The sequence below is a fragment of the Grampus griseus genome, assembly GCF_964374135.1.
Source record: "Grampus griseus genome assembly, chromosome: 20".
NCBI lineage: Eukaryota > Metazoa > Chordata > Mammalia > Artiodactyla > Delphinidae > Grampus > Grampus griseus.
The window spans coordinates 15,564,675-15,591,090 of record NC_139014.1 but is presented as its reverse complement, the minus strand read 5'-3'; the positions used below and the strand labels follow the sequence as shown (position 1 = coordinate 15,591,090).

General features: G+C 38.0%; 1 protein-coding gene across 3 annotated transcripts in view; it reads left to right on the top strand.

Moving 5' to 3' along the window:
* Positions 1–26,416, top strand: part of TLK2 (tousled like kinase 2) — a 102,703-nt gene that overhangs the window by 44,058 nt on the left and 32,229 nt on the right. For all 3 annotated transcript variants that reach the window (XM_082678881.1, XM_082678880.1, XM_082678882.1), the window contains 5 exons: positions 3,391–3,558; positions 14,106–14,201; positions 15,609–15,701; positions 19,519–19,629; positions 20,854–20,990. In XM_082678881.1, the coding sequence (XP_082535007.1) occupies positions 3,391–3,558; positions 14,106–14,201; positions 15,609–15,701; positions 19,519–19,629; positions 20,854–20,990 (605 nt within the window). The remainder of the gene's footprint in view (positions 1–3,390; positions 3,559–14,105; positions 14,202–15,608; positions 15,702–19,518; positions 19,630–20,853; positions 20,991–26,416) is intronic.

Sequence of the window (26,416 nt, the reverse complement as noted above, 5' to 3'; positions counted from 1 at the left end):
TTGTCCTATCTTTACAGTTAAGGGGAGGTTGGTACAAACATCCCAGCCTGCTATATTCCAGAGACATTTAAAGATCTTTCAGCCCTTGGCACATATTTATTGAATGTATAACAGAATGATTTGTTTTAATATTGCAGCTTCAATGATACAGTCTCCCAAGTAGAGAGAATATTGTGAATGAGTATTACAGGTATTCTGGAGCCTGAATTTAAACCATTTTATTGGTTAGGGCAGGAGTGTTATTTTTAAGGCGGTAGATTCTACTCAGATTTTTTTAAAAATAATTTTTTTGTCAGGATCATTTTGATTAGTCTCTTTTACTTTTGTTTTCTAAAATGAAAGTGTTAAATAGATTTCCCTGATAAAGGGATACATGCTGATTATGAAAGTCCAACGTTGAGAAGTGGTAAAATATAAAGTCCTTTCCACAAGAACTATTATTAAAGAGTTTAGTGGGCATATATGTGTATACGTGTATGTTCATGTAGTAGATTTCCTCATTTTCATTGTATTTTTTTAATCAATAGCCTTGAACATTTTGTATTCTGTAAGTAATGCTGTAATGAATGTCCTTGTATATACATCTGTACTTATGCATGTTTTTCCTTTGGATAAATTTCCAAAGTATAGCTCCCAAATCAAAGAATATGCTCACTTTAAAATGTCATGAATGATAAAGAAGATGTAGTGTGTGTGTATACACTCAACACACACACACACACACACTCACACACAATGGAATATTACTCAGCCATAAAAAGAATGAAATATTGCCATTTGCAGCAACATGGATGGACCTAGAGATTATCATACTAAATGAAGTAAGCCAGACAGAGAAAGACAAATATCATATAATATCGCTTATATGTGGAATCTAAAAAAAAAATGTTACAAATGAACTTATTTACAAAACAGAAATAGACCCACAGACATAGAAAATAAACTTATGGTTACAAAAGGGGAAAGGGTGGGTGGATAAATTAGGGATTTGGGATTAACATACAACACACTACTGTATATAAAATAGATAACCAACACAGACCTACTGTATAGGACAGGGAACTGTACTCAATATTTCGTAATAACCTAAAAGGGAATCTGAGAAAGAATATTTATATTGTTTTTTATATATATATATATAAAACTGAATTATTTTGCTGTACACCTGAAACTAACACAGCACTGTAAATCAACTATATGTCAATTTAAAATAAAATAAATGTCACCACATAATTGCTAGCAGGCTGTCAGCAGTTTGAGAGTCTCAATTTCTGCCTACCCTTCTAATACTGAATTTTATCATTATAATCTTTGCCAGTGAGAAAATACCTTGTTTTAACTTGCATTTCTTCATCAGTGATATTAAACATCTTTTCCTATGACTAACGGCCTTTTGGATTTCTCTTTTAATGCTTACTCAGTTCCTTTGCCTATTTATTTATTAGTGTATTGTCTTACTGATGGGTAGGAGCGCGTTATTTATTAAGATTGTTAACTCATTGTCATTTATATTGTAGATATGTTTTGCCTGTTTGTACTTTATTTTTTAACTTTATGTTGACTTTTACCATTCAGAAGTCAAAAAATTTGAAGTAGTCAAATTTATCAGTGTTTTTCCTTCATGACTTACTGGTTTTGTCTTACTCTTAGATGTTTCTATATGGTTTGTATTTTTACTGTCATGTTTAAAAAGTCCTTCACCACTAGAAAGTCATAAAAGCATTTGTTTATATTTTCTTATAATTTTTATGTATGCTATAAGGAAGCAGTCTACTTTTCCTTTTTTCTAATATCAACACACATATCCTATCACCTTTGTAAGAAATTCCCACTAATTAGAAATGCACTATAATCACAAATTATACATCCATTTTATATGGGTCCGTTTCTGAATTTTCTGTGCCACTGATCAATCTGTCTGTTCCTGTACCAGTGTTATGCTCCTTTGGTTAATGTTGCTTTGCAGTAAGTTTTAATAGCTGGTCAGGTTCCCTGATACCCTTTATCAAAAATTATGTGGCTAATTTTGATTATTTTTCCAAGTGGACCTCAAAATTAACTCGTGAAAATCCATAAAACATTCCCCCAAAAGAGCAAGAGAGAAGCTAGATGATCTCTATACTACCACAACACCTTCTCTTACAAAAACAGAAGCAAAAATACACAAAAAGCCCTAAGTAAGCATTGGCTTTTAGAGAAATTTGACATGTGTAAAATTTTAACTCAGGAGCATGGTATTGCCATTTAATTTAGGTCATCTTTTATATTTGTTAGTGAAGCTGTGGGGTTTTTTTAATGTGTAATCTGCATATTTCTTAAGTTTCCTTTTAAGTATTTTACAGATATTTTGAATCTGCTTTTTCTTCTGTTACTACTTGTTCAGATTATAGTCAGTTGTGATATGCGGGGAAGTTACTGATTTTTGTGTATTTATTTTACATTTGGCCACATCTTACTGAACCCTTACTTGTTCTTTTTCAGTTGATTTGTTTGGTTTCCTTTGTGAATAGTTATATCATCCAAAAGTGACACTTTTTAATGTTTAATATTTTCTAATATTTATACCTCATATTGTTTTCCTTATCACTTTGGCTAAAAATTCTATGATAATGGTGAATGATTATGATATTAATGTGTTAACCCCTGTCTACTTCCCAATTTTAATGAAAGTGCCTGGAGTATTGCACCATTAATTATATTTATGTTTATTTCTGAAAAAATACTCTTTGTTGTGTTAAACATGGATACTCCCAGTTTCTGTGGTTTTATTTTAAGCATTGCCTAACAATGTGCAAATCTTGTTTGGCGTCTAAAGGAAAGAATTTTGATTCTCTGCCCACCCCCACCCCCCACATTAATTTAATGAATTACATCAGTAGAGAGAATAATGAACTATCCTTACATTCCTGGAATAAACCGTACATAATTGTGGTATATTGTTCTTTTGTTTGTATTTATTTTATATTTTTGCATATAGGTATAGTAGGGTGAGAATAGAATAGAGTGAAAATAAGTTCTACCTGTAGAGTAGGGGACAAATGCCTTAATCTTTATTAATCTAGAGGAGAGAAATAGCATTTCCTTTGTAGAATTGAGGGTATTATGAAGTTGTTTGTTGAACTCTACAAAGTAACCTGCAAATTCAGAGTTATGTAAATATAGAACCATTAAAATGTAATTTTATGGAATTTGAGTAAGATACTAACTCAGCTTTTTAGATAGTTCATAATCCAGTGATAATGTTATTATGCTTTCCATATTTGTTTGCAGAGGTGTTTTTTTAAAAAATCCTTCTTATATCTGATAACTGTGTTTTAATCTGTTGCATGTTTTGGCAGTATCAGATTTTCTTTCTCATGTAATTTGTGTGTTTTCTTTAATGTTTTCCAGCGGCGAGTAGAACAGCCCCTCTATGGTTTAGATGGCAGTGCTGCAAAGGAGGTATCAGAGGAGCAGTCTGCTCTGCCAACCCTGATGTCAGTGATGCTGGCAAAACCTCGGCTCGACACAGAGCAGCTGGCACAGAGGGGAGCTGGCCTCTGCTTCACTTTTGTTTCAGTGAGTACTAAGGCTAAGTTTATGCAGATCCTTGTTTTCCTGGAGCTCCAAGATGAAGTTTGAGTAATTATTTTGGTAGACAGATGATGATTTCTAACTCTGTGTTACTTCTAAAGGTATGTGTTTGTACTCAGTCCTGCTTGGTTCAAGGGGGCTGAGAGACTGCTCTGTCAAAGTCTGAGTGTACCATGGGAAGGAAAACACAATCTTAGGTTGACAAAGAAGAAAAGAAAAGAATTGTAATAATGGAATCAAATTCCATTAGAATTAAAAATAAAATCTCCAAACTCCAGCCATCACTTATTTAAAGTAATATTCAAGTTAATAAAATCTTAATGTGGGGACAGGCATGCTTACCAGTCATTTCCCCTGTGTGGTACTTGGGCAGCCTACATGCTTGCCTTCTCTCACTTCTTCAGAGTGTTAGCACAGTTACTTTTTCCAAGAAGATTTGGCTCCGTGTCTGCTCCTTTCAGCTTGCTTCTTTCTTCTTCCTTGAAGAACAAGAATTTGATTATATAAATGTTTGACCCCCGTTTTTTTTTTGCCGAATTATAATGCAGCTTGGCTTAAAAGTTGTTGCTTTTCTTGGTTTCTTTGCCCTACCAAGTACCTGTTTGTTGCCAAGGATGGTATAAAGCAAGAGAAAGCCCCATTGCCCTATTCCTCCATTTTTAGGGGCATCATTCAGAGCTGACGTCACCATTGATCAAAATTTCTTTCCCTCTTACTGGTTCATTTTCTCCAGTAATAATCTGTTTCCTCTTTATTTGCTCTGTGGATTCTGAGCAAATAAATTTCTAATCTCTGGTATTAACCCACATGTGATTGTATTAAGAAAGGCCATGGAATGGTGGGTGTCTTAAGGAAAGGAGATAAAAATAATATAATTAGATAGGGATCATTGTGTATTATTTGAATCGATCCCTCCCTCCCTCCCTCCCTCCCTCCCTCCCTCCCTCCCTCCCTTCCTCCCTTCCTTCCTTCCTTCCTCAGCTTAAAACAGCACCCATTTATTACCTCACAGTTCTGTAAGTTTGGGGGTAATTTGTTGCAGAGCAATAGAGGACTAATACACATGGCTTTATCCTTAATGCCTGTTTTTCCTCACATTCTACATCTAATCCATCAGAAAATATACTTATATCCAGAATCTGACCATCTCTTACCGTCTCCACTGCCACCACAATGGCCCACCATCTCTCTGCTTTGGAATACTTTCTTGTAGTTATTACTGCTTTCCCTCAAAAAAGAGGTAATACAGCTTTTTAAAAATGTACAATTTTTTGTTGTGTTGTTCAACATCAAAAGAATGGAGAAACTTCTTGTGTGAAGACAGTATAATTTTGTGCTTCAGTGGCAAAGGAGACAAAACGTAAAATGGGAGAATTGATCAGTATAGTATTTTCAGTGGGCCTGACAATAGTATGGAATAGTTTGTATGAGAATGCAGTAGTGTTGTTTTAGAGAAATGTTTGTCTCTCTATGTATGTATATATTTCATTGTGTGACAGTCACATAGTCAAAAACACAGGATTTTGATTAGCAAGAACTCGTTCCCCTGATGCGAGCCTTCCATCAGAGGTATGGGCATGCAGGCTGGGGGCCGGGTACACGTGAAGGACAGCCACCTGCTCAGTCCTGTCACCTAGTACTCAGGCTGTCAGAGGAGTTGCACATGTTACAGCCAGATTGCGCTCATGTGGAAGAGACATGACAGAGGAGTAAGAAAATAATCATGTCTGAAGAAGGAACATGGAAACAGTATAAAAACCAAAGGCCTAGAAGCTTTGGTATAGTTGTTTCTCTCTTTTCTTTTTTTTTTTAAATAAATATATTTATTTATTTTTAGCTGCATTGGGTCTTTCTGCTGCATGCAGGCTTTCTCTAGTTGCGGAGAGCAGGGGCTACTCTTTGTTGTGGTGCGCGGGCTTCTCATTGTGGTGGCTTCTCTTGTTGTGGAGCACAGGCTGTAGGTGTGCAGGCTTTAGTAGTTGTAGCACGTGGGCTCAGTAGCTGTGGCTCGCGGGCTCTAAAGCGCAGGCTCAGTAGTTGTGACACATGGGCTTAGTTGCTCTGAAGCGTGTAGGATCTTCTTGGACCAGGGCTCGAACCCATGTCCCCCGCATTGGCAGGCAGATTCTTAACCACTGCTCCACCAGGGAAGTCCAGTTCTGTTTCTCTTTGCTTCTCTGCAGTTCCAGCCGGGATGTAAACTTAGTGATATAAAAAAGGAAAAAAGCAAAAGAGTTAACATTAATATATAACAAATGTTAATTAATAGATATAGACAAGCAGTTTCCTTTAAAAAACAAAAGGCAAAGACTATGAACAGGCAGTCTTACAGGAGGAAGAAAAGACAAATGACTAATAACAAGAAAAAATGCTTAACTTCAGCCATAGAGAAATACAAAATAAAATAACGCTTTTGAATTATCAACTTGGCAGGGATTAATAAATTTGATAATTCCTAGTGCAGGTAATAGTTTAGATACACATGCAGTTTTATACTGACTATAAATTCGTACAGTCATTTGGACAAGTTGGTAATGTATCTCAGTGTTAAGTTTACACATCCTTGGGTCCAGAAATTCCATTCCCATAAAACTACACAAAGATGTTTATTGTATTGTTATAAATTGCAAAAATCTGGAAGCAGTGTCCCTCCACAGTGTTTCAGAGGAACTTAGAACAAGGATATCTGTGACCTCCATGTTGCTAAATCCAGCAATCAGTTCTCAGAACTTATTCAATATAATTCATTAGCCACAGTCCCTTCTTCTCCGAGCACATGGTCTTCTCTTGGCTTCTCCTCTTTTGGTTCTTCCTCATTTCCCGGATCTCCAAACACTGGGGTGCCCCAGGGCTCAGTCTTCAGACCTCTTGTCTACCTTCATTCTGTAATGAGAATCTCATTTAATGTTTCTTTGTTTCAGTTATCACCTATATGTAGAGGACTTCCAAATTTATATCTCCTGCCCAGAGCCAAGCCCTGAATTCCGGACCTATGTAGTCAGTTGCCTCTTTATGTCTAATAGGCATATCAGATTTAACATGACTGAAAGTGAATTCTTCATCTTGTTCCCCCACTCCAGACCCCCATTTCTTCCACATCTCAGTAATTGTCAACTCTCTTCTTCTAATTGTTTAAAAATCTTGGAGTCATTCTAGTCTTATCTCTTTTATACCCCAATTCCAAACCCATCAGCAAGTCTTACTGATTTTACTTCAAAATATGTTCAGAATCCTGCCACTTCACCCCCCTTAATGACTACCACTCAAATCTAATCTCCCACTGAGATTATGATGGCAGCCTCCCAACTGGACTCTTTGCTTGTGCCTTTGTTCTCAACAGATCAGGGTGATCCCATTGAAACATAAGTCCAGTCATGCCACTCCTCTGCTCACAAGTGTTTAAAATGGCACATAACGCTTTGTATGGCCTCTTTCCCACCACTTTGACATCTGTTACTACTAACCTCCCTTCCTCACCAAGTTCCATCCACACTGCCTACGTTTCTGCCTCAAATACCACCTGACATGCTCTCACCTCAGGGCCTTTGCGCTTGCTGCTGCCTTTGCCTTAACATCCTTCCTCTAGACATCAGCATGCCTTGCTCCCTCAGTTCTCTCTAGTCTCTGCTTAAATTTACAGCCTATCAGAGAGGCTGCACTGTATAAAATAGCACCACTTCCTGCCCACCGCACACATTGTGTTGCTCCTGTGCCCTATTTTTTCTTCTTGGTCTTATCACCAACTGACCTGCTATAATTTACTTCTTTGTCTCACTACCCACTCCCACACTACCTCCCCTCCACTGGAATGTAAGCTCCATCAGGTCAGGGACTTTGCATTGTTCACTTCTGTATTTCCAGTGCTGGAACTGGATCTGCTCTCATAGACACTCAGTGTAATTATATGTCGTATGAATTAATGAGAGCATCTTTCATATAAGGACTAGTGAAATAAAATATAATACATATATACAGTGGAATGCTCTACAGTTGATCAAAGAAGTGAGATATATATGTGCTAACAATGAAAGATCTATAGATACTGATAAATAAAAATAGGTGGCAGCATATTATGACTTTGAGCCTTTAAATCATATTGTTACATAATTTTATATATTTCAACATAGGAAATTAATTTTTTTTTTTTTTTTTTTGTGGTACGCGGGCCTCTCACTGTCGTGGCCTCTCCTGTTGCGGAGCACAGCCTCCAGGCGCGCAGGCTCAGCAGCCATGGCTCATGGGCGCAGCTGCTCTGCAGCATGTGGGATCTTCCCTGATCAGGGCACGAACCCATGTCCCCTGCATCAGCAGGCGGACTCTCAACCACTGAGCCGCCAGGGAAGCCTGGAAATTAATTTTTAAAATTATAAGCATATAATTTTCTAAATTGTAAAAATAGTACATACACATGGCCCACAAAAAATTGAAGTGATGGAGAAGAGTAAAATTCTTTCCTTTGTGTTCCTCAGACAGACAACCACTCTTAAGAGTTTGTGTTTTAGATTTTTTCTACTGAATACCATTTTAACGTCAAATTATCTCTTGTGTAATCAACTTTATTTTTTTTGAATATTTATTTATATTTTTTGGCTGCATCAGGTCTTAGGTGTGGCATGTGGGATCTTTCGTTGTGGCGCGTGGGCTTGTGGGATCTTAGTTCCCCGACCAGGGATCAAACCCGCGTCTCCTGCATTGGAAGGCAGATTCTTTTTGTTTTAACATCTTTATTGGAGTACAGTTGCTTTACAATGGTGTGTTAGTTTCTGCTTTATAACAAAGTGAATCAGCTATACATATACATATATCCCCATATCCCCTCCCTCTTGCGTCTCCCTCCCACCCCCGCATTCCACCACTCGAGGTGGTCACAAAGCACCGAGTTGATCTCCCTGTGCTATGTGGCTGCTTCCCACTAGCTATCTGTTTTACATTTGGTAGTGTATATATGTCCATGCCACTCTCTCACTTTGTCCCAGCTTACTCTTCCCCCTCCCCATGTCCTCAAGTTCATTCTCTACGTCTGAGTCTTTATTCCTGTCCTGCCCCTAGGTTCATCAGAACCATTTTTTTTTTTTTTAGATTCCATATATATGTGTTAGCATACGGTATTTGTTTTTCTCTTTCTGACTCACTCTGTATGACAGACCCTAGGTCCATCCACCTCACTAGAAATAACTCACTTTAGTTTCTTTTTATGGCTGAGTGATATTCCATTGTATATATGTGCCACATCTTCTTTATCCATTCACCTGTTGATGGACACTTGGGTTGCTTCCATGTCCTGGCTATTGTTAATAGTGCTGCAATGAACATTGTGGTACATGACTCTTTTTGAATTACAGTTTTCTCAGGGTATATGCCCAGTAGTGGGATTGCTGGGTCTTATGGTAGTTCTATTTTTAGTTTTTTTTTTTTTTGCGGTACGCGGGCCTCTCACTGTTGTGGCCTCTCCCATTGGGGAGCACAGGCTCCAGACGCACAGGCTCAGCGGCGACGGCTCACGGGCCCAGCCGCTCTGCGGCATGTGGGTTCTTCCCGGACCGGGGCACGAACCCATGTCCCCTGCATCGGCAGGTGGACTCTCAACCACTGCGCCACCAGGGGAGCCCTGTTTGTTTTCTTAAAAATATATATTTAGCTTTAGTTGAATGCAGTACTATTAGGGTGATTAACATAGGTTGTTGGCATGGATTTTTCCCTGAAGTGGCATAGTACTGCTTCGCAAATAGCCCACCATTCCGGGGGTTGGGAGGCGGTGACTGTGTTCCCTGTGTAAGCATCTCGCAAACTCTAGGCAGAAAGACCAGCTCCTTTACAAACATGGAGATAAGGAGGGCATTGTTTTGATAGGTAACTATTTCACTCTTAGTGATGTATTCCATTTCTTCCTCCATCGTGTCAGTTGTGGAGGGCAGGGGTACTGTACTTATAGCAGGAGCCCTCCCCTGGACCCACTTATTTTCCATTTTTAAATATTTACATGTTTGTTTTTTATTTAAGAGACCAGTTCTTGTGCTTTACCCTTGGGTCAGAAGCAGTAGTATCCAGGGCCCACATTATGCAAGGAAGAGATCAAGAGAGGACCCTATTGGACAGCATAGGTTTTATTTATGTATTTACTTATTTACAAGTAAATAAATAGGTTATTTATTTATTTATTTATTTATGGCTGCATTGGGTCTTCGTTGCTGTGCGCGGGGGCTACTCTTCGTTGCAGTGCGCAGGCTTCTCATTGCAGTGGCTTCTCTTGTTGCGGAGCACAGGCTCGAGGTGCGCAGGCTTCAGTAACTGTGGCTCGTGGGCTCTAGAGCGCAGGCTTCAGTAGTTGTGGCGCACGGGCTTGGTTGCTCTGCGGCATGTGGGATCTTCCTGGACCAGGACTCGACCCCGTGTCTCCTTCATTGGCAGGCAGATTCTTAACCACTGCGCTACCAGGGAAGCCCCGTATAGGTTTTAAATGTCTGATAATTGTCCCATGGGTCACTCCTGGTTCTTTTAAAGGTAAATCTCATTGTGAGGCTTTGGAGGAGCTCTCTTGAAAAGACCCAGCCTGTTTTACTGCTGATGTTTTCAGCTGTGAATTTCTTTATTTCACTTTCTCTATCAGTCTGATCCCAACTGCTTTTGAATGTTTCTTAAAATTTAAAGTTTTAAAAAATTTCTGATTCTCAACTCTCCCTTGTTTCTTAGTGCTATTATGATTTTATTTTTTAAAAATCTCTGAATATCAGTAGGACTTTGGGAGATCCAGCCTGTAATCATGAATTAGAAGCTAATATTACTTTTATAATAGGAACAAAGAATATGGAAGTCTGGGGAGAATGTTTTGCAAAGTAGGGGTTGGACTAAATTTACAACTACAATGGCCCGCTTGGCAAGGCCATCGACTTCTGTTCTCATTTCTCGAGGACATGATTCTGTAATCGTGGACTTGTTGGGAGACTGTAAGCTCTCTTTGTTTTCCAGTGTTGCATTTCTAGTGTTTAACACAGGACCAGGCACAGAGGTTCATAATTAATATCTAATGAATGATCAGATTTAGAGCATTTTTTTCTACCATGGATTCACTTGTCACAGTAGGTCCTTATATTTTTGTAGTTCTTTTTTTTGTTGGTTTTGTTTTGTTTTGTTTTGTTTTTGCGGTACGCGGGCCTCTCCCTGTTGTGGCCTCTCCCATTGTGGAGCACAGGCTCCGGACGCGCAGGCTCAGCGGCCATGGCTCACGGGCCCAGCTGCTCCGTGGCATGTGGGATCTTCCCGGACCGGGGCACGAACCCGTGTCCCCTGCATCGGCAGGCGGACTCTCAACCACTGCGCCACCAGGGAAGGCCTATTTTTGTAGTTCTTTTACCTTTTGAAAGTATTTTCGTTTTCATGAGGATTTGCTACCTCCTTACCTCTGTCCCACTTCCTCAGTTAACTTTCTACATTTTTACTTCTTATCATGGGGCTATTTATATGTACATTTTTACAGAGAGCTTTAATTTGGAAACATCCCCTTGAATCACATTCTAGCAATATTGGTTTGCTGAAAGAAAACTTAGAAATGAGCACATGTTAAAAAAGCATTTTAACAAAGCCCATATACCAAAATCTAGAGGTTCATAGAAGGGCCTTTTTAGCCGGTCATGTGATTCTTACTGGCTTTTATTATAAAAGCTGCTCAAACAGTCATGTTTGTTTAGGGACAAATTTTAAAAGGAGAGGGTTGTAAGAGCAACCTAATGATAACTGAAGGAGATAATGCTTGAATCATAGTGCAGTATGATATGTGAGTTTATTTATTTATTTTTTAATAAATTTATTTTTTTTGGTTGTGTTGGGTCCTTGTTGCACACGGGCTTTATCTAATTGCGGTGAGTGGGGGCTACTCTTTGTTGCGGTGTGCGGGATTCTCATTGAGGTTGCTTCTCTTGTTGTGGAGCATGGGCTCTAGGTGCGCAGGCTCAGTAGTTGTGGCGCACAGGCTTAGTTGCTCCGGGGCATGTGGGATCTTCCCGAACCAGGGCTTGAACCCGTGTCCCCTGCACTGGCAGGTGGATTCTTAACCACTGCACCACCAGGGAAACCCAATATGTGAGTGGTGATGACCCTTAATCAGTAAGACAAGGTTAGATTTGCCACATTGTAGAAAGAGTGGGGAGCATTTTCATCTCTAGTCGCTGCTCTGACTTACAGGCTGTGCGCATTGTTTCACCTCTTTGAGACTGACTCCTCTCTTTTTACTTCTTTGATCCCCACATCATTCTTCTCTCTTCCCCTAAGGTTCTTGTATGGAATGTGAGAACCTGGAATCATCTCCTTTCTTTGATTGCTTATTTCTTTCAAATCTTAACTCTGATATTACTTTCTCAAGGAATTCATCCCCAACTCATTAAGTTAGGTTATGTACCCTGCTGTGTACTCTTATAGCATGTATCCTAATTGCAATTTTGCATTTATTATATGATTGTTTATTTAACAATTTCTTTCAACAGATATTTATCGAGTACTTAATACATCGTCTCTTGGATTGTAAGCGTTATAAGGCAGAGTAATGACTGGGTCTGTGGGTTTTGTTTCTGTTTTTCTTGGCCACTGTGTCCCTAGCACCTAACACAATGCTTAGACGTAGGGTGTTCTCAGTGAGTACTTGTTGAATGAATAAATAAAAATGGAGGTGATAATACTGCCTACCTTACAAGGCTGTTGTGAGCCGTCAGTGTAATTATGTGTATGAAGTGCTTAGCTTGCTTGTGGCCTGTAACTGTTGATGTGAGGCATCAGTGTACCGTGGTCATAGAGATCGGGTATTGTGGATGCAGATAGCCCTCTATTCTTGTTCCCCCACTAACTAGCTTTGTGACTGCACGTAGGTGCTTAATATCTCGGATTTGTATTTTCTTTATGTATAAGTGGAAATAATAACTACCTTATAGGGTTTTGTAAGGACTGTGTGTGATCATGGTGATAATTGCTCAATAGGTGGTGGTTATACATTGTTTTAATGTTCATGAATAAGACAATAATTAAAGGAATATATAGGAAGTATCAAAAAATTTACATATGTGGAAACACTGTATTCTCTGATGTGATGATAATACTGTATTGCCATTAGCCCATAATCCCCAGAATATCCAATATTTTCTAATTATGTCTATGATGGGTTGTACTGTGTTGGGTGCAATTTTGTTTTTAAAAGGACTTTCTGAAGTACAGGTCTTCCTCGACTTACGATGGGAATTAGGTCCTGATAAATACATCATAAGTTGAAAATATCATTCGTAAGTCAAAATGTGTTTAATACACCAAACCTACCTAACATACAGTAGCTTAGCCTTGCTTACCTTAAATGTGCTCAGAACACTTAACGTTAGCCTACAGTTGGGCAAAGTCACCCAACACAAAACCTGTTTTATAATACAGTGTTGAATCTCATGTAATTTATTGAATACTGTAGGGAAAGCAAAACCCAATGTGATTGTCTGGTACAGAATGGTTGTAAGTGTATTGGGTTGTTTACCCTCATGATTGTGTGGCTGACTGGGAGCTGTGGCTCACTGCTGCTGCGTAGCATCATGAAAGAGTATTGTGCCATATGTTGCTAACCCAGGAAAAGATCAAAATTCAAAATTTGAAGTACCATTTCTACTGAATGTGTATTGCTTTCACGTCATCTTAAAGTTGAAAAATGGTTAAGTGGAACCATTGTTAAGTCGGGGACCATCTGTTTAATGATTGCATATTCTTGAACAGTTGAATTATATTAAGTCCTAAACCTTATAAACTTGAAAATGCCTTAGAATGCCCCATCATTTATGTGTAAAAGTCACAGTAAGCAAGTGACAGTATTGGAAATCAACCAGGATTTTTTGGACCACTGAATGTTCATGGATAATGTTTGAGGATATAGGACGCTATTCTGAACAGTAGTTCACAGTCCTTTCTGCCTGGAGTCACAAGCATCCCCTGTGCTTTGGATGCTTCACCAGCCTTTCCTGCAAAAGCGTATTAAAATACAGCTGACCCTTGGACAACATGGGTTTTGGACTGATTGCTCAGGTCCACTTATATGTGGATTGTTTTTCAACAAATCCATTCTACAGTACTACACCATCTGAGATTGGCTGAATCTGCAGGTGCAGAACCATGGATACCGAGGGCCACCTGTAAAGTTAGATACGTGGATTTTCACTGCACTGTGGGCAGTGGGGTGGGTGGGGTGGTCGGCACCCTTAACCCATGCATTGTTCAGGTATCAACTGTACAAGTGAAAAGGGCATTTACATATTTGATAATTTACATATTTAAAAAATTCATTTATAAGCATTTGATGCTTTTAACTATTTACAGTAACGTAGTCTAAGCTACCATGTCTAGCCCTTACTTTTCATTTGAATTGTTTATACTTTCATCTTGGCTACATGGCCCTGACTTTTGACTTTCATCAGCAAGTGTTTCTTTTATATAGAGTTAATCATTTGCATTCATACAAATGTTTGTGGAGAAAGATGCAGAACTTTCTTGTGATCGGTGATGGACCTTTATTACAGGCTCAGCAAAACAGTCCCTCCTCTACGGGATCTGGCAACACAGAGCATTCCTGCAGCTCCCAAAAACAGATCTCCATCCAGCACAGACAGACCCAGGTAGGTCAGTGATTGTTAAACAGAGGAGGAAAAGAAGGGCCGAGGAATAGATACTAATAACTACATATAAAATCTAGGTCCTCCCTTTGTTGTCCCTTTATTTCTCTGACTTCACCTCATTATTTGTGTGTGTCGTATTCAGAACTTGCATTATGAATATTTAGAGTCTTTTGGAAGGTGCTTTTAATTTAACTTTTTGAGGTGTTTGTTTACCTTTCTGGTGTATTGCAGCAGAAATGATTATACTGCAGCATGATGTCAGGGAAAAGACCTCTAGGCCTAGATTCAAACTCTAGCTCTACAACTTATACCTTATCTTTTTGGGCCTTAGTTTTCTTCAGTTCAAATCATCTATAAAACTGTGGTTGATTATCATTATCTTAGTGTATACAAAGCGCTTGGTGGGACAGTGCTTATTGTAGGCTTCAGTGAATCTTAATTCCCTACTTTGTGAAAGTACTTAATTTTTTCCTTGTACATACTCATTTAGCAAGACCTAGCTAAACTTCTTTTTTTTAGAAATTTTTATTGAAGTATAGTTGATTTTATAATATTGTGTTAATTTCAGGTGTACAGCACAGTAATTCGGTTATACATATATATGTATATGTCTATATTCTTTTTTTCCAATTCTTTTCCATTATAGTTTATTACAAGTTATCGAATACAGTTCGCTATGCTATACAGTAAATTCTTGTTTTAAACTTCTTTAACATGTGGCACACCAACATAATTTCTCCTTAAACAGTCTTCAGAAACTCCTTAATTTAGGGAATGTTGTGAACGTTCAAAGATAATATCTGAAAAGGATAGTGAATATATCCTCCATTTTGTGGTATTGAGCTAGCCAAATATTATGCCTGGTTTTCTTGAAGCCTGTTGGCACTGTGTTGCCTTCAAGACAGGATGCTTGGCAATCTAGGAGAATTTCTTAAGATGCAAGAGCTAAACATTCCCTCAGGAGCAGATTTTCAATTTTATTTGAATTAAGCTTTTGAATAGTTGAACAGACTTAGATAGTTGAGCGTTCACCTCTCCCTTCTGGTTACTCTTTGTTTCCACTAGGTGGCATGTTTGTTGTTTAGAGATTTGGGTCCTGTCTCCTCTGATGGCCTTTTCTATTCAAAGTTAGTTTCATTTCTAGAGTAGTATGTTTCTTTACTGTTCAGCGCACAGCAGTTTGAAAATTCATATATTTGATTCCAGAGCTAATATATTTTTGAAGGGCAGGTGTAGCAGAACATAATGCTTAAAGAATGGGATGAGGAAAGCAGATTTAAATTCTTGAGCCATGCGATTCCAGGCTAGTTGTGTTGTCAAGTGCTTTTTTTTTCAGAAAAGTAATGAGAAAAATGTGATGACATGTAATATTTTGAGACTAATCCTAAACTTGTTTTCTCTTTATAGTCTGACCTCACAATAGAAAAAATATCTGCACTAGAAAACAGTAAGAATTCTGACTTAGAGAAGAAGGAAGGAAGAATAGATGATTTGTTAAGAGTAAGTATTAAAATGTTGTAAGAGATTTTATAACAGCACTAATTAATTTTATGTATATTTGAATTATGTACATATCATAGAGATAATTACCATAGCCAAATAATAAAGTTAAGAAGTAAACATTTGGATATTTTCCTTTAATCTGAGGGAATCTGAGTAGGGAACGAGGATCAAACCTATATTCTAAACTCTGTCTTTAAATTGGACATCTCAATTATAGAATTTTAATATTTAAATATATACTAGAGGAGTATATGTGTGGAGTATTATTGTATTTCATTTGGAACTGTGAGAATAGGTATAAAATGTTTTCCCATTTCAGGAAAATTGTTTTGTTTAATGTCCTTGAATTTTAAAAACTATTTCACAAGTACTTTTCAGCCCTGGTTTTGTATTTTGTATCTTTTATAACCTATTCATGTAAAGTTTTTGTGCTTACAAGAGAAACTTTAAAAATAACTAATATGGAATTAAAAATATACCTCTAGAAAATATACAGTGGTGTTTTTAAATTTTAATTTTATTGGAGTATAGTTGATTTACAGTGTTGTGTTAGTTTCAGGTGTATAGCAAAGTAATTCAGTTATACATATACATATATTCATTCTTTTTTAGATTCTTTTCTCATATAGGTTATCACAGAATATTGAGTAGAGTTCCCTGTGCTATACAGTAATACCAGATATTTTTTGAAATAATTTTTTATATATATATAAATTTATTTATTTTATTTATTTTTGGCTGTGTTGGGTCTTCGTTGCTGCGCATGGGCTTTCTCTAGTTGCGGTGAGCAGGGGCTACTCTGCAGTGCGCAGGCTTCTCATTGCAGTGGCTTCTCTCGCTGCAGAGCACGGGCTCTAGGTGCATGGGCTTCAGTAGTTGTGGCACACGGGTTCAGTAGTTGTGACTGACGGGCTCTAGAGCGCAGGCTCAGTAGCTGTGGCGCACGGGCTTAGTTGCTCCGCGGCATGTGGGATCTTCCTGGACCAGGGCTCTAACCCATGTCCCCTGCATTGGAAGGCAGATTCTCAACCTCTGAGCCACCAGGGAAGTCCTTGAAATAATTTTTTAATATACAGTTTGGCATATTGACTGACCCATTCTTTACAAGTTTTTTTTAAGGTTTATTGTTTTCTTATTGTAAAAGCAATACATGCTCTTTATAATAAATTTAGAGAATAGTAAAAAAAAATAATATGACACCCATAATTCCATTACTGAGGTAAAACATTTGGTACATTTACTTCAGTAATTTTTTGAGCTATTTGTTGCATATATATAAATTTTTAAATTTTTTTATTTTTGTTTTTTGGCCGCGCCACGCATCATGTGGGATCTTAGTTCCCTGACCGGGGATTGAACCTGTGCCCCCTGCAGTGGAAGCCCGGAGTCTTGATCACCAGACTGCCAGGGAGGTCCCTGTAGCATATATAAATGCATCTATACATAAATACTACCAATTTATAAATAAAATTGGCTAACATTTTAATCTTCTCCAGTGTTTTTATTGTTCTCAAGCTGATGTTCCCTTTCCTATTCAGAAATATTTTTCCGTAGGCCTTTTTTTTTGTTGTTTGTTTGTTTGCTTTTCTCCGTCTTTCAATGAGGAGAGCCATGTTTGGACTCAGTATCTATTTTCCATCTTTCATTGTTAGCATCCATACTTGCTTGGGGTTGCTCTTATTCCTGTTTTTGTACACTTGGGTGCTCGTTGAATTACCAAGATTTATAATTAGATATGTGGGTTTAAAAAGTTCCTAACCTAGTTGCAGTATTGGCAGGTTTTTGTCCAGGGTAGCTCTGCTGGACTGAAAAAGGATCATGGGCTTGTCTTCTTCCTTCATCACCTGACTTTCTTAAGATTGAGAAGATGAAGTGAAAAACTGATCCTAACTTAGGACTCTTTTTTGGGGGGGTTTTAAAAAAATGTCTGGTTTAATTTTCCAGGGAGTGGTATGTTCTCTTTACTCACCGCTACCCTCTTTCTACTGCCTTGTTTTCTGAAGGTTGTAGTCTTTCTTTGGGTATAGAGCAGTGCCAGTGGAATGGATATGTCAAAAAAGAAGACACAAAAGGACAGCTGCCATTTTTTCAAGTTGATGAGAGCTTGTGTTTCTGATTTGGAGGGACAGGGGGAATGACCACTGCTCTTTATATCTCCTTTCAGGCAGGCATGGACCATTCGTTGAGTTTTTCCATTTTAGTTAGATGTTTGGGTAAGGCTGCATCAGGAGCTGCTAGCCAGGTGCTATTTTAAACCTGAATACAAAATCGTTAGTGTTAGAAACCACAGAAATTGAGTTCTTAAAAGTTTAAATAAGCTGCCAGAGATTGATTGATGCCATAAATTTGATTACAGATTTCAATGCTCACCTTCCAAAAGTAGATTGAATTTCATATAAACATTACATGATCTTTGTTGTTGTTGTTTTTTAAATGTTTATTTATTTATTTATTTATTTATCTGGCTGCGCCGGGTCTTAGCTGTGACACACTGTATGTGGGATCTTTGTTGTGGCATGGGGGCTCTTAGTTGCAGCATGCGGGCTCTTAGTTGCAGCATGTGGGCTCTTAGTTGCGGCATGCATGCGGGATCTAGTTCCCTGACCAGGGATCGAACCCAGGCCCCCCCGCATTGGGAGTGCAGAGTCCCAACCACTGGATCACCAGGGAAGTCCCAACATTACATGATCTTTGCCTTGTAGATTTTTAAGTATGAATTAGTCACATTTACCCAAATGTACTTGTACTTAGCCTTCGGTAATGTGGTGCATAGAACTCTAGGGCTCTGTTAGAAGAACTAATGAGAAGAAATTATGTTTATGAGGAGAGTAGAAATTTGGAGATGGAAGCTGTTGTACAGTGGTCACTTTCAAATGAAGCTGAAAAGTCTCACAAATTGAGTGTGCTGTAGTATCTTCCATTTGTGCTTTTTACTGTTTCAGAAACACTTATATAATTTGATTGGGAAATGCTGTATTTTTTTCATAATTCAAGCAAGTTATTATAAAGTATCATTTATTTGCCAAAAGAGTAGATATCTTTTGTTTAACACAAGAATAAATTCAGGAGTTGCAAGTCAAAGTTGACCTTGGGTTAGTGGTTCTTCCCTTCTCTGTTATTGTAGGAGGCTTGAATTTTTCAAAGTATTTAGCCCTTCTGACCACAGCTAAAGTAACTGTGTATTTACATTCTGGTGTTCTTGAACCAAGATGCTGTATTCAACTTCTTTGTTAGTTCTGTCTTAGGCGGGCATGGGTGTGCCTGGCTTCTCTGGTAAGGAACATTTATATAAATCCATGTCTCTTCTTCTTTGGAAACAAGAGCAGAAAAACAAAGAACAATTGAACATAAAGAACATTATGTAGTTTTTTAAAAAAAATTCTGTAATTTTTTGGTAGTGCTTAATCACCCTTTGGAAGTATTTAATCTGTAAGTGCTAAAAACTGCTCTTCATATGAATTTTAAACATCTCATTCATTGTAGGATTTTTCTTTTATTTTGTGACAATTTAAATATGTGTGATGTACTAGATTTATCTGTAACTGGCTTTGGGGAGGAATAAAATATGATCAGTAGAAAAACATGCCCACTTCTAGTAACAGAATTCATCTTTAATAAATGATAAGTTTATTTAAAGAGAATCAAGGAATGAAGTACTTACCTTCTTTTTTAAAAAGACATAGTTACTCTTACCTCTTTGAACCTTAATTTTGCTTATAATTTAACAACAAATGATTTTCAGACTCCCTAGAAACTGCTTTTGTATTAATCTATCTTCCTTGGAGCTAATTAAAAAAATTTTTTTCCATTGAAGGCCAACTGTGATTTGAGACGGCAGATTGATGAACAGCAAAAGATGCTAGAGAAATACAAAGAACGATTAAATCGATGTGTGACAATGAGCAAGAAACTCCTTATAGAAAAGGTAAGTGATTAGTGGTGGCCTGAACTCTGTACCCCAAGATGCTTAGTATGTTTCATTATTGTGGCTTCTATACTCTTTACCTGAAATGAAAATATTTCAGAGTAGGGCTTCTTAGGAAAAGACTTCTCATGATTTGACAGTTAGAATTCTTTCTTGTGTGGACACTGAACCAAGTATCCAGAGTGATAATTTGGGATATTTTTTCTGATTGTGCTTTGCTTTGAGTATGGTGTTGGTTGGACAGGGGCAGCTTGTCCTAGTTGAGTTTATTCAGAGTATTGCTCTCCAAAATTCTTACATTCATCCTATTAATTAAAGCGTGTGTCCTGTTGCTATTACAGACATTTAGCAATAGTTTTATGTCTATTTCAGATATGGTATTTGGAGTAACTTAAGTATATAATAATGTGATAATTCAGTGCTTTGTGCTTTAAAAAACTAAGTTGGTATTTACTTGTATATGATTACTTTAATTGGCTGATGTCTCCTTTATTATAGTAACTGATTAGTTGCAACTTGCTTTTAATAGATATAAGTAACTATTTATTGAAAACTTTTAAAATACTACATCTCCAGTACTTATTTATCTTATAGTGAAAGTTTTAAGATGACAGTACTTCCTAATGAAATTATTACAAGCTAGAGGTTTGAGACAGACAAGTGTTTTTTTTTAAAAAAAAAATTTTTTTTAATTTATTTTGGCTGTGCTGGGTCTTCGTTGTTGCGGCTTGTTGTGGTATGTGGGATCTTAGTTGCGGCATTTGGGATCTTAGATCCCCAACAAGGGATCAAACCTGGGCCCTCTGCTTTGGGAGCCTGGAGGCTTAACCACTGGACCGCCAGGGAAGTCCCAGACTAGCAGTTATTTTTGCTGAAGTCTTTGAAATGCTGTTAAAAAGACAGGGAACACTGATAAAAGTGAAATGAATTATTTTATTGATGTCAAAGATACTGTGGAGAACTTTGCTTCATCTCTTAATCCATTAATTTTATAGAAAGGAAATAACTTTTTTCCACATTTATAAGAGAAATAACAAGGTATATGTTAACATAGAACATTTATGGGTTCTATAGAACATTTATAGCTTTAGGGTACTTCCTGAAGTCAATGTAGATTTAGCCAGTTGTCCTAAACTTTGAGCAGTATAGTACAAAAAATAAACATAATGCTATGAGTTCTCATAGGAAAATAAAATTATTTTCTATTTGTCGTTTTCCCCTAAGTCAAAACAAGAGAAGATGGCATGTAGAGATAAAAGCATGCAAGATCGCTTGAGATTGGGCCACTTTACCACTGTCCGACATGGGGCCTCGTTCACTGAACAGTGGACAGACGGTTATGCTTTCCAGAACCTTATCAAGTAAGTGAATTGTGATGATTAAGTTGAGAACTGAAAAGTTGGTTTGGACTTAAAAAATTTTTTGTAATTGTAGTCATTAATATCTTAGTAGTGGCAGTCATTTTGTTCAGTTTTTGTCACCACATGTGTTAAGAAATGTAGGGAATGAGATAAAGTCCTGGGAAAAAAATGACAAATAATCAGATGAATAAAAAACAAGTTCTACAATAAAGCTTAAAAGAATCAGAATCAACAAAGCTAAGAAAGAAAAATCTGGACCTGACTTGATATCCTTTTAATTATGTAATTGATTTTCATGAGGAGTACACCCACAGTCAGCATTTATTCTGGGTCCACAGGAAAATGAAATAGGCAAAGACCCAAGGAAGGATTTCCTGAGTGAGGTATAAAACAAAATAAAGCTTAGGAAGAACTTATAGGACATGTCCCTGGGGCCATTTAAGGGGAGAGTATCCAGTCAGCAGAGATAATCACCTCCTTGGAGGCAAGGACTGAGCCATCGGTCAGGCTGGTGACCAGCCCCACTGCCTGTGCCTCTCAGCAACTTGGAATCTTGAGCATTCCTTCACTTTATTATAACTTTGGTTTGAAACATTCAAGTATTTACTCCAAGGAGAGAGTTAACGTTTAAACTCCTGGAATTCCAACTGTGTAATATTAGCTCAGGACTTAAAAAAACCTTCAAGTTGTAGTACCTTTTATTGTATCTTATTTATTTATTTTGATTTGATAGATCATTTCCATTTGAGACTGGGTTGCGGAGGGCAGGGGTGGCACATTGTATTTTTTTTTTTTGCGGTACGCGGGCCTCTCACTGTTGTGGCCTCTCCCGTTGCGGAGCACAGGCTCCGGACGCGCAGGCTCAGCGGCCATGGCTCACGGGCCCAGCCGCTCTGCAGCATGTGGGATCTTCCCGGATCGGGGCACGAACCCGTGTCCCCTACATGAGCAGGCGGACTCTCAACCACTGCGCCACCAGGGAAGCCCTGATAACTTTTTGTTTGTTTGTTTGTTTGTTTTGGCACGCCACACGGCTTGCAGGATCTCAGTTCTCTGACTGGGGATTGAACCCGGACCCCAGCAGTGAAAGGGCCGAGTCCTAACCACTGGACCACCAGGGAAGTCCCCTGGCTGATACCTGTTAATTATAAGTATTTTATTTTTTAAAATTGTGCTTTAATCAGTTAATTCCCTTTCTTAATTTTAATGCAGAATTGAAGTTCTTTAGTTGTAAAAGGCTGTAGCTGATATCCTCACAAATGATAATTTTCTGTGTATAAGAAACTCCATGGGGCTTCCCTGGTGGCACAGTGGTTGAGAGTCTGCCTGCTGATGCAGGGGACACGGGTTCGTGCCCCAGTCCGGGAAGATCCCACATGCCGCGGAGCGGCTGGGCCCGTGAGCCATGGCCGCTGAGCCTGTGCATCCGGAGCCTGTGCTCCGCAACGGGAGAGGCCACAACAGTGAGAGGCCCACGTACTGCAAAAAAAAAAAAAAAAAAAAAAAGAAGACAACTCCATGACACGTAATTTGGTGGGCAAGGTACCTGAACACAAGGCAGGAATACTAGGTTTTATAGGAGGAGGCAAACCTCAAGACATTAAATTTAATCAGATAATCAAATATAGTCTCAGTAGGAGCCTCAACACAGTTCTTTTGTTCTCACTGTGTTCCTTGGCTCTGTTTTGAATGATCTTTATTAAGATCCTAAAACAGAAGATTTACTGTCTAATAGGAAGATCATAACAGATTTGTAATGTTTTTTGACCAGGTTAGTAATTTTTCCTAAAAATATGTTTGAATCTATTGAAAAAGTAGCTTATTTTATAGTTCTGAGAAAGTAGTTATATTAAACACTGTTGTTATTCAGGACACAATTTTTTATTTAAACAAGTCTTAAAGTCTCAAATAATCAATGGCAAGGCAATAAAAACTTTTTATTAAGATTTTCTTTATATTAAAGTAAACCACATTAAAGTAATGGAATTTGACCTGTATACAAAATCGTGGTTGTTTAAGATGTGGATTATCAGAGGGAGTAAATTAAACTTTATAGCATTGTTATAGTCCACATAATCATTCTGGTGTGTAAGGAATCATAGCATTCCATTTTAAAGTCATTTCTCCTGAACCATCTGATTCTTGGTCACATGATCCATAATGAGAGACAATTCTTTTGTTTTAATTTTAATATTTTATTGAAGTATAGTTGATTTACAATATTCTGGGTGTGCAGCAAAGTGATTCAGTTATACATATATATATGTATTCTTTTTCAGATTCTTTTCCATTATAGGTTATTGCAAGATATTGAATATAGCTCCCTCCGCTATACTGTAGGTCCTTGTTGTTTATCTATTTTATATATAGTAATGTGTATCTGTTCATCTCAAATTCCAAATTTATCCCCCTGTCCTTCCCCTCTGGTAACCTAAGTTTCCATTCTGTGTCTGTGAGTCTGTTTCTGTTTTGTAAATAAGTTCATTTGTATCATTTTTTAGATTCCACATATAAGTGATATCATATGATATTTGGAGAGACAACTCTTTTTGTTGATTTTATAAATGCCAGATTTTCCTTGGGTAGTATATACCATTTTACAGTTTCTAGTACACATGGAACATATGAAATCCTGGGAATCTTTAAAAATTGTTATCTTGGATATTTAGACGCTCTCTGTAGATCACCACTAAAATTATTTTGGTTAAAATAATGTCTGAAAATATGTGCATTTGTTTTTTTAATACCTCTCCTACTAGTTATGATACAATTTTGCTATTGAAGTTGCCTGTAATCGTTTCCTAGGGCTACTGTCACTAAATATCATAAACTGGGTGGTCTAAAACAACGTAAATTTATTTTCTCAACAGTTCAGGAGGCCAGACACCTTGAAATCAAGGTGTTGAGGACCATGCTCCCTCTGAGGCCACTAGGGAGGCTCCTTCTTTGGTGTTCCATGGCTTGTGAGCATAGCTTCAGTTGCCTCCGTCTTCACATGGTGTTCCCCTATGTGTCTCTGTGTCTTCTTTTCTTATGAGGATACCAGTCATATTGGATTAAGGGCCTACCCTACTCCAGTATAACCTTATTTTAACTAATTAAATCTTCAATGACCCTGTTTCCAAAGGTCATAATCTGAGGTACTGGAGGTTAGGACTTTAACATATCTTTTTGGGTGACACAGTTCAGCTGATAATGGTACCTAAAGCTGATGGTCTTCTTATCATTTACAAATAATGGCTTTTTAAATAGTTATTTAGATTTGAATGAGATAAATTTATCAGGTCATCAATACTTTTGTAAAAGATAGTAGAACTGAGACTTCCCTCGTGGCGCAGTGGTTAAGAATCCACCTGCCAATGCAGGGGACACGGGTTCTATCCCTGGTCCAGGAAGATCCTACATGCTGCGGAGCAACTAAGCCCACGCGCCACAACTACTGAGCCTGCGCTCTAGAGCCCACGCGCCACAACTACTGAAGCCCGTGCACCGTAGAGCCCACGCCGCAACTACTGAAGCCCGTGTGCCACAAGTACTGAAGCCTACGTGCCTAGAGCCCGTGCTCCACAACAAGAGAAGCCACCGCAGCGAGAAGCCCGTGCACTGCAACAAAGGGTAGCCCCTGCTCCCCGTAACTAGAGAAAGCCTGTGTGCAGCAATGAAGACCCAATGCAGCCATAAATAAATAAATAAATAAATTTTTTTAAAAAATGTGTGGATTTTCCCTGAAAACATTAGGAAATTAGTTTTATTTTAATTTAATAAGGGTAATTGCTAAAATCTCAATCTTCCAAAGCAGTTAGTCTTCAGAGACAAAATGTTGTGGCACTGCACTAGTACACGGCAGTTTATAGTTAAACTATATATTATATGGTTATCTTCAGAGAGTTCAGAGTGCCTTGAACTCAGTGAGGCCCCTGAAAGGGTAGAAATGAGCTTAAAGATATTTTACCAATTTTTTTGATTGGGAGACTCATATTCAGAGAAGATAAATGTTTTCCTCAAGGACATTCATTAAGTGAGAAGAAAGACTGTGATTTAACCTAAGGATTCTTTGTCTTAATCCAGAATTCTTTCAAGCCATGAATTATTCATATATATATATTTTGGAGGGAAAGGCATATCTCTAATAGTTAAAAGATTTTCTTACACAAGCAGCAACGCTTGAATTAAAATTTCTACTCTGCTGTTAAATTGACGTCTAATCAATAACCCAGCTCATCTTGAAGCCAAGAGAATCGTATTATCAAGTGAATGGATATTTATTTGCGGTACTCTGATCAGGTTAACCGTGCTTACGGTGTTGCCATTTTAGATGTGGCAGGGTAAATTGTACTATGGGCATCTGCTCTGGGGTGTATAGTCTTGTTTTTCTGGTTGCCGTTCTTCCAAGAAAGATATACTCAATCTGGAAAAGGTCTAGAGACCGACAACTATAGTGTTCCGGGAAGAGGGTCGAGTAGAGTTCATTTTAGAATATAGGTTTAAAAAATTAGATTGTATCATTCCTCAAAACTGTGAAGTTGGATTGAGAAAAGGAGATGGGGGATAAAAGCATGGTAGAAAGAGAAGGTGAAGGAAGACATTTGACTGTCAGGTCAACTATGTTGGGTGATTTAAAGACTTTAGTCTGTTAGGTCTTGGTATACTTTTATATGCCAAGTCTATAAACCTTAGTGTCTTTCAGGTAGCAGGATACGTGAGAGAAAGTGGATTACTTATATTGGTATTTTTATTGACTCCTAGTTTGTAAACTAGTTATTATTAAAAAATTAGACATCTTATTAGGAAATACTCTAATGGAAATGGTGTTAAATATCTTAAGAGTCTTTATATATGTTTTTTATTAATTCATTTTGCGTACTATTTCCTGAGGAGTTTTTACTAGTTGAAAGGCTTCATTTTGCTTTCTCTAAATGTACATCCTTGTTCTTAAAAAACTTAGTTTAGGATTTCCCTGGTGGCGCAGTGGTTGAGAGTCCACCTGACGATGCAGGGGACATGGATTCGTGCCCCGGTCCGGGAAGATCCCACATGCCGCGGAGCGGCTGGGCCTGTGAGCCATGGCCGCTGGGCCTGCGCGTCCGGAGCCTGTGCTCCGCAACGGGAGAGGCCACAACAGTGAGAGGCCCGCGTATCACAAAAAACAAACAAACAAAAAAAACTTAGTTTAGGTTTCACCATATTAGTGACTGGGAATGACTTGGCTGTGGTAATGCCTCACTTAGACTAGAATAAATGATAGGTCTAGAAGGAAAATCTTTTTTACTTTGTTTAGCATTCTTCAAATTTGGTATCTTTCTAGATAGAATTTGAGGAAACTGTAATCCAATAAAAATAATAAGGCACTTGGAACCTTTTGTACTTTCTTATGTAAATACAGTTCTTTACTTTAATGGGTTCATTACCAGGAGTTGTTTTCTTAA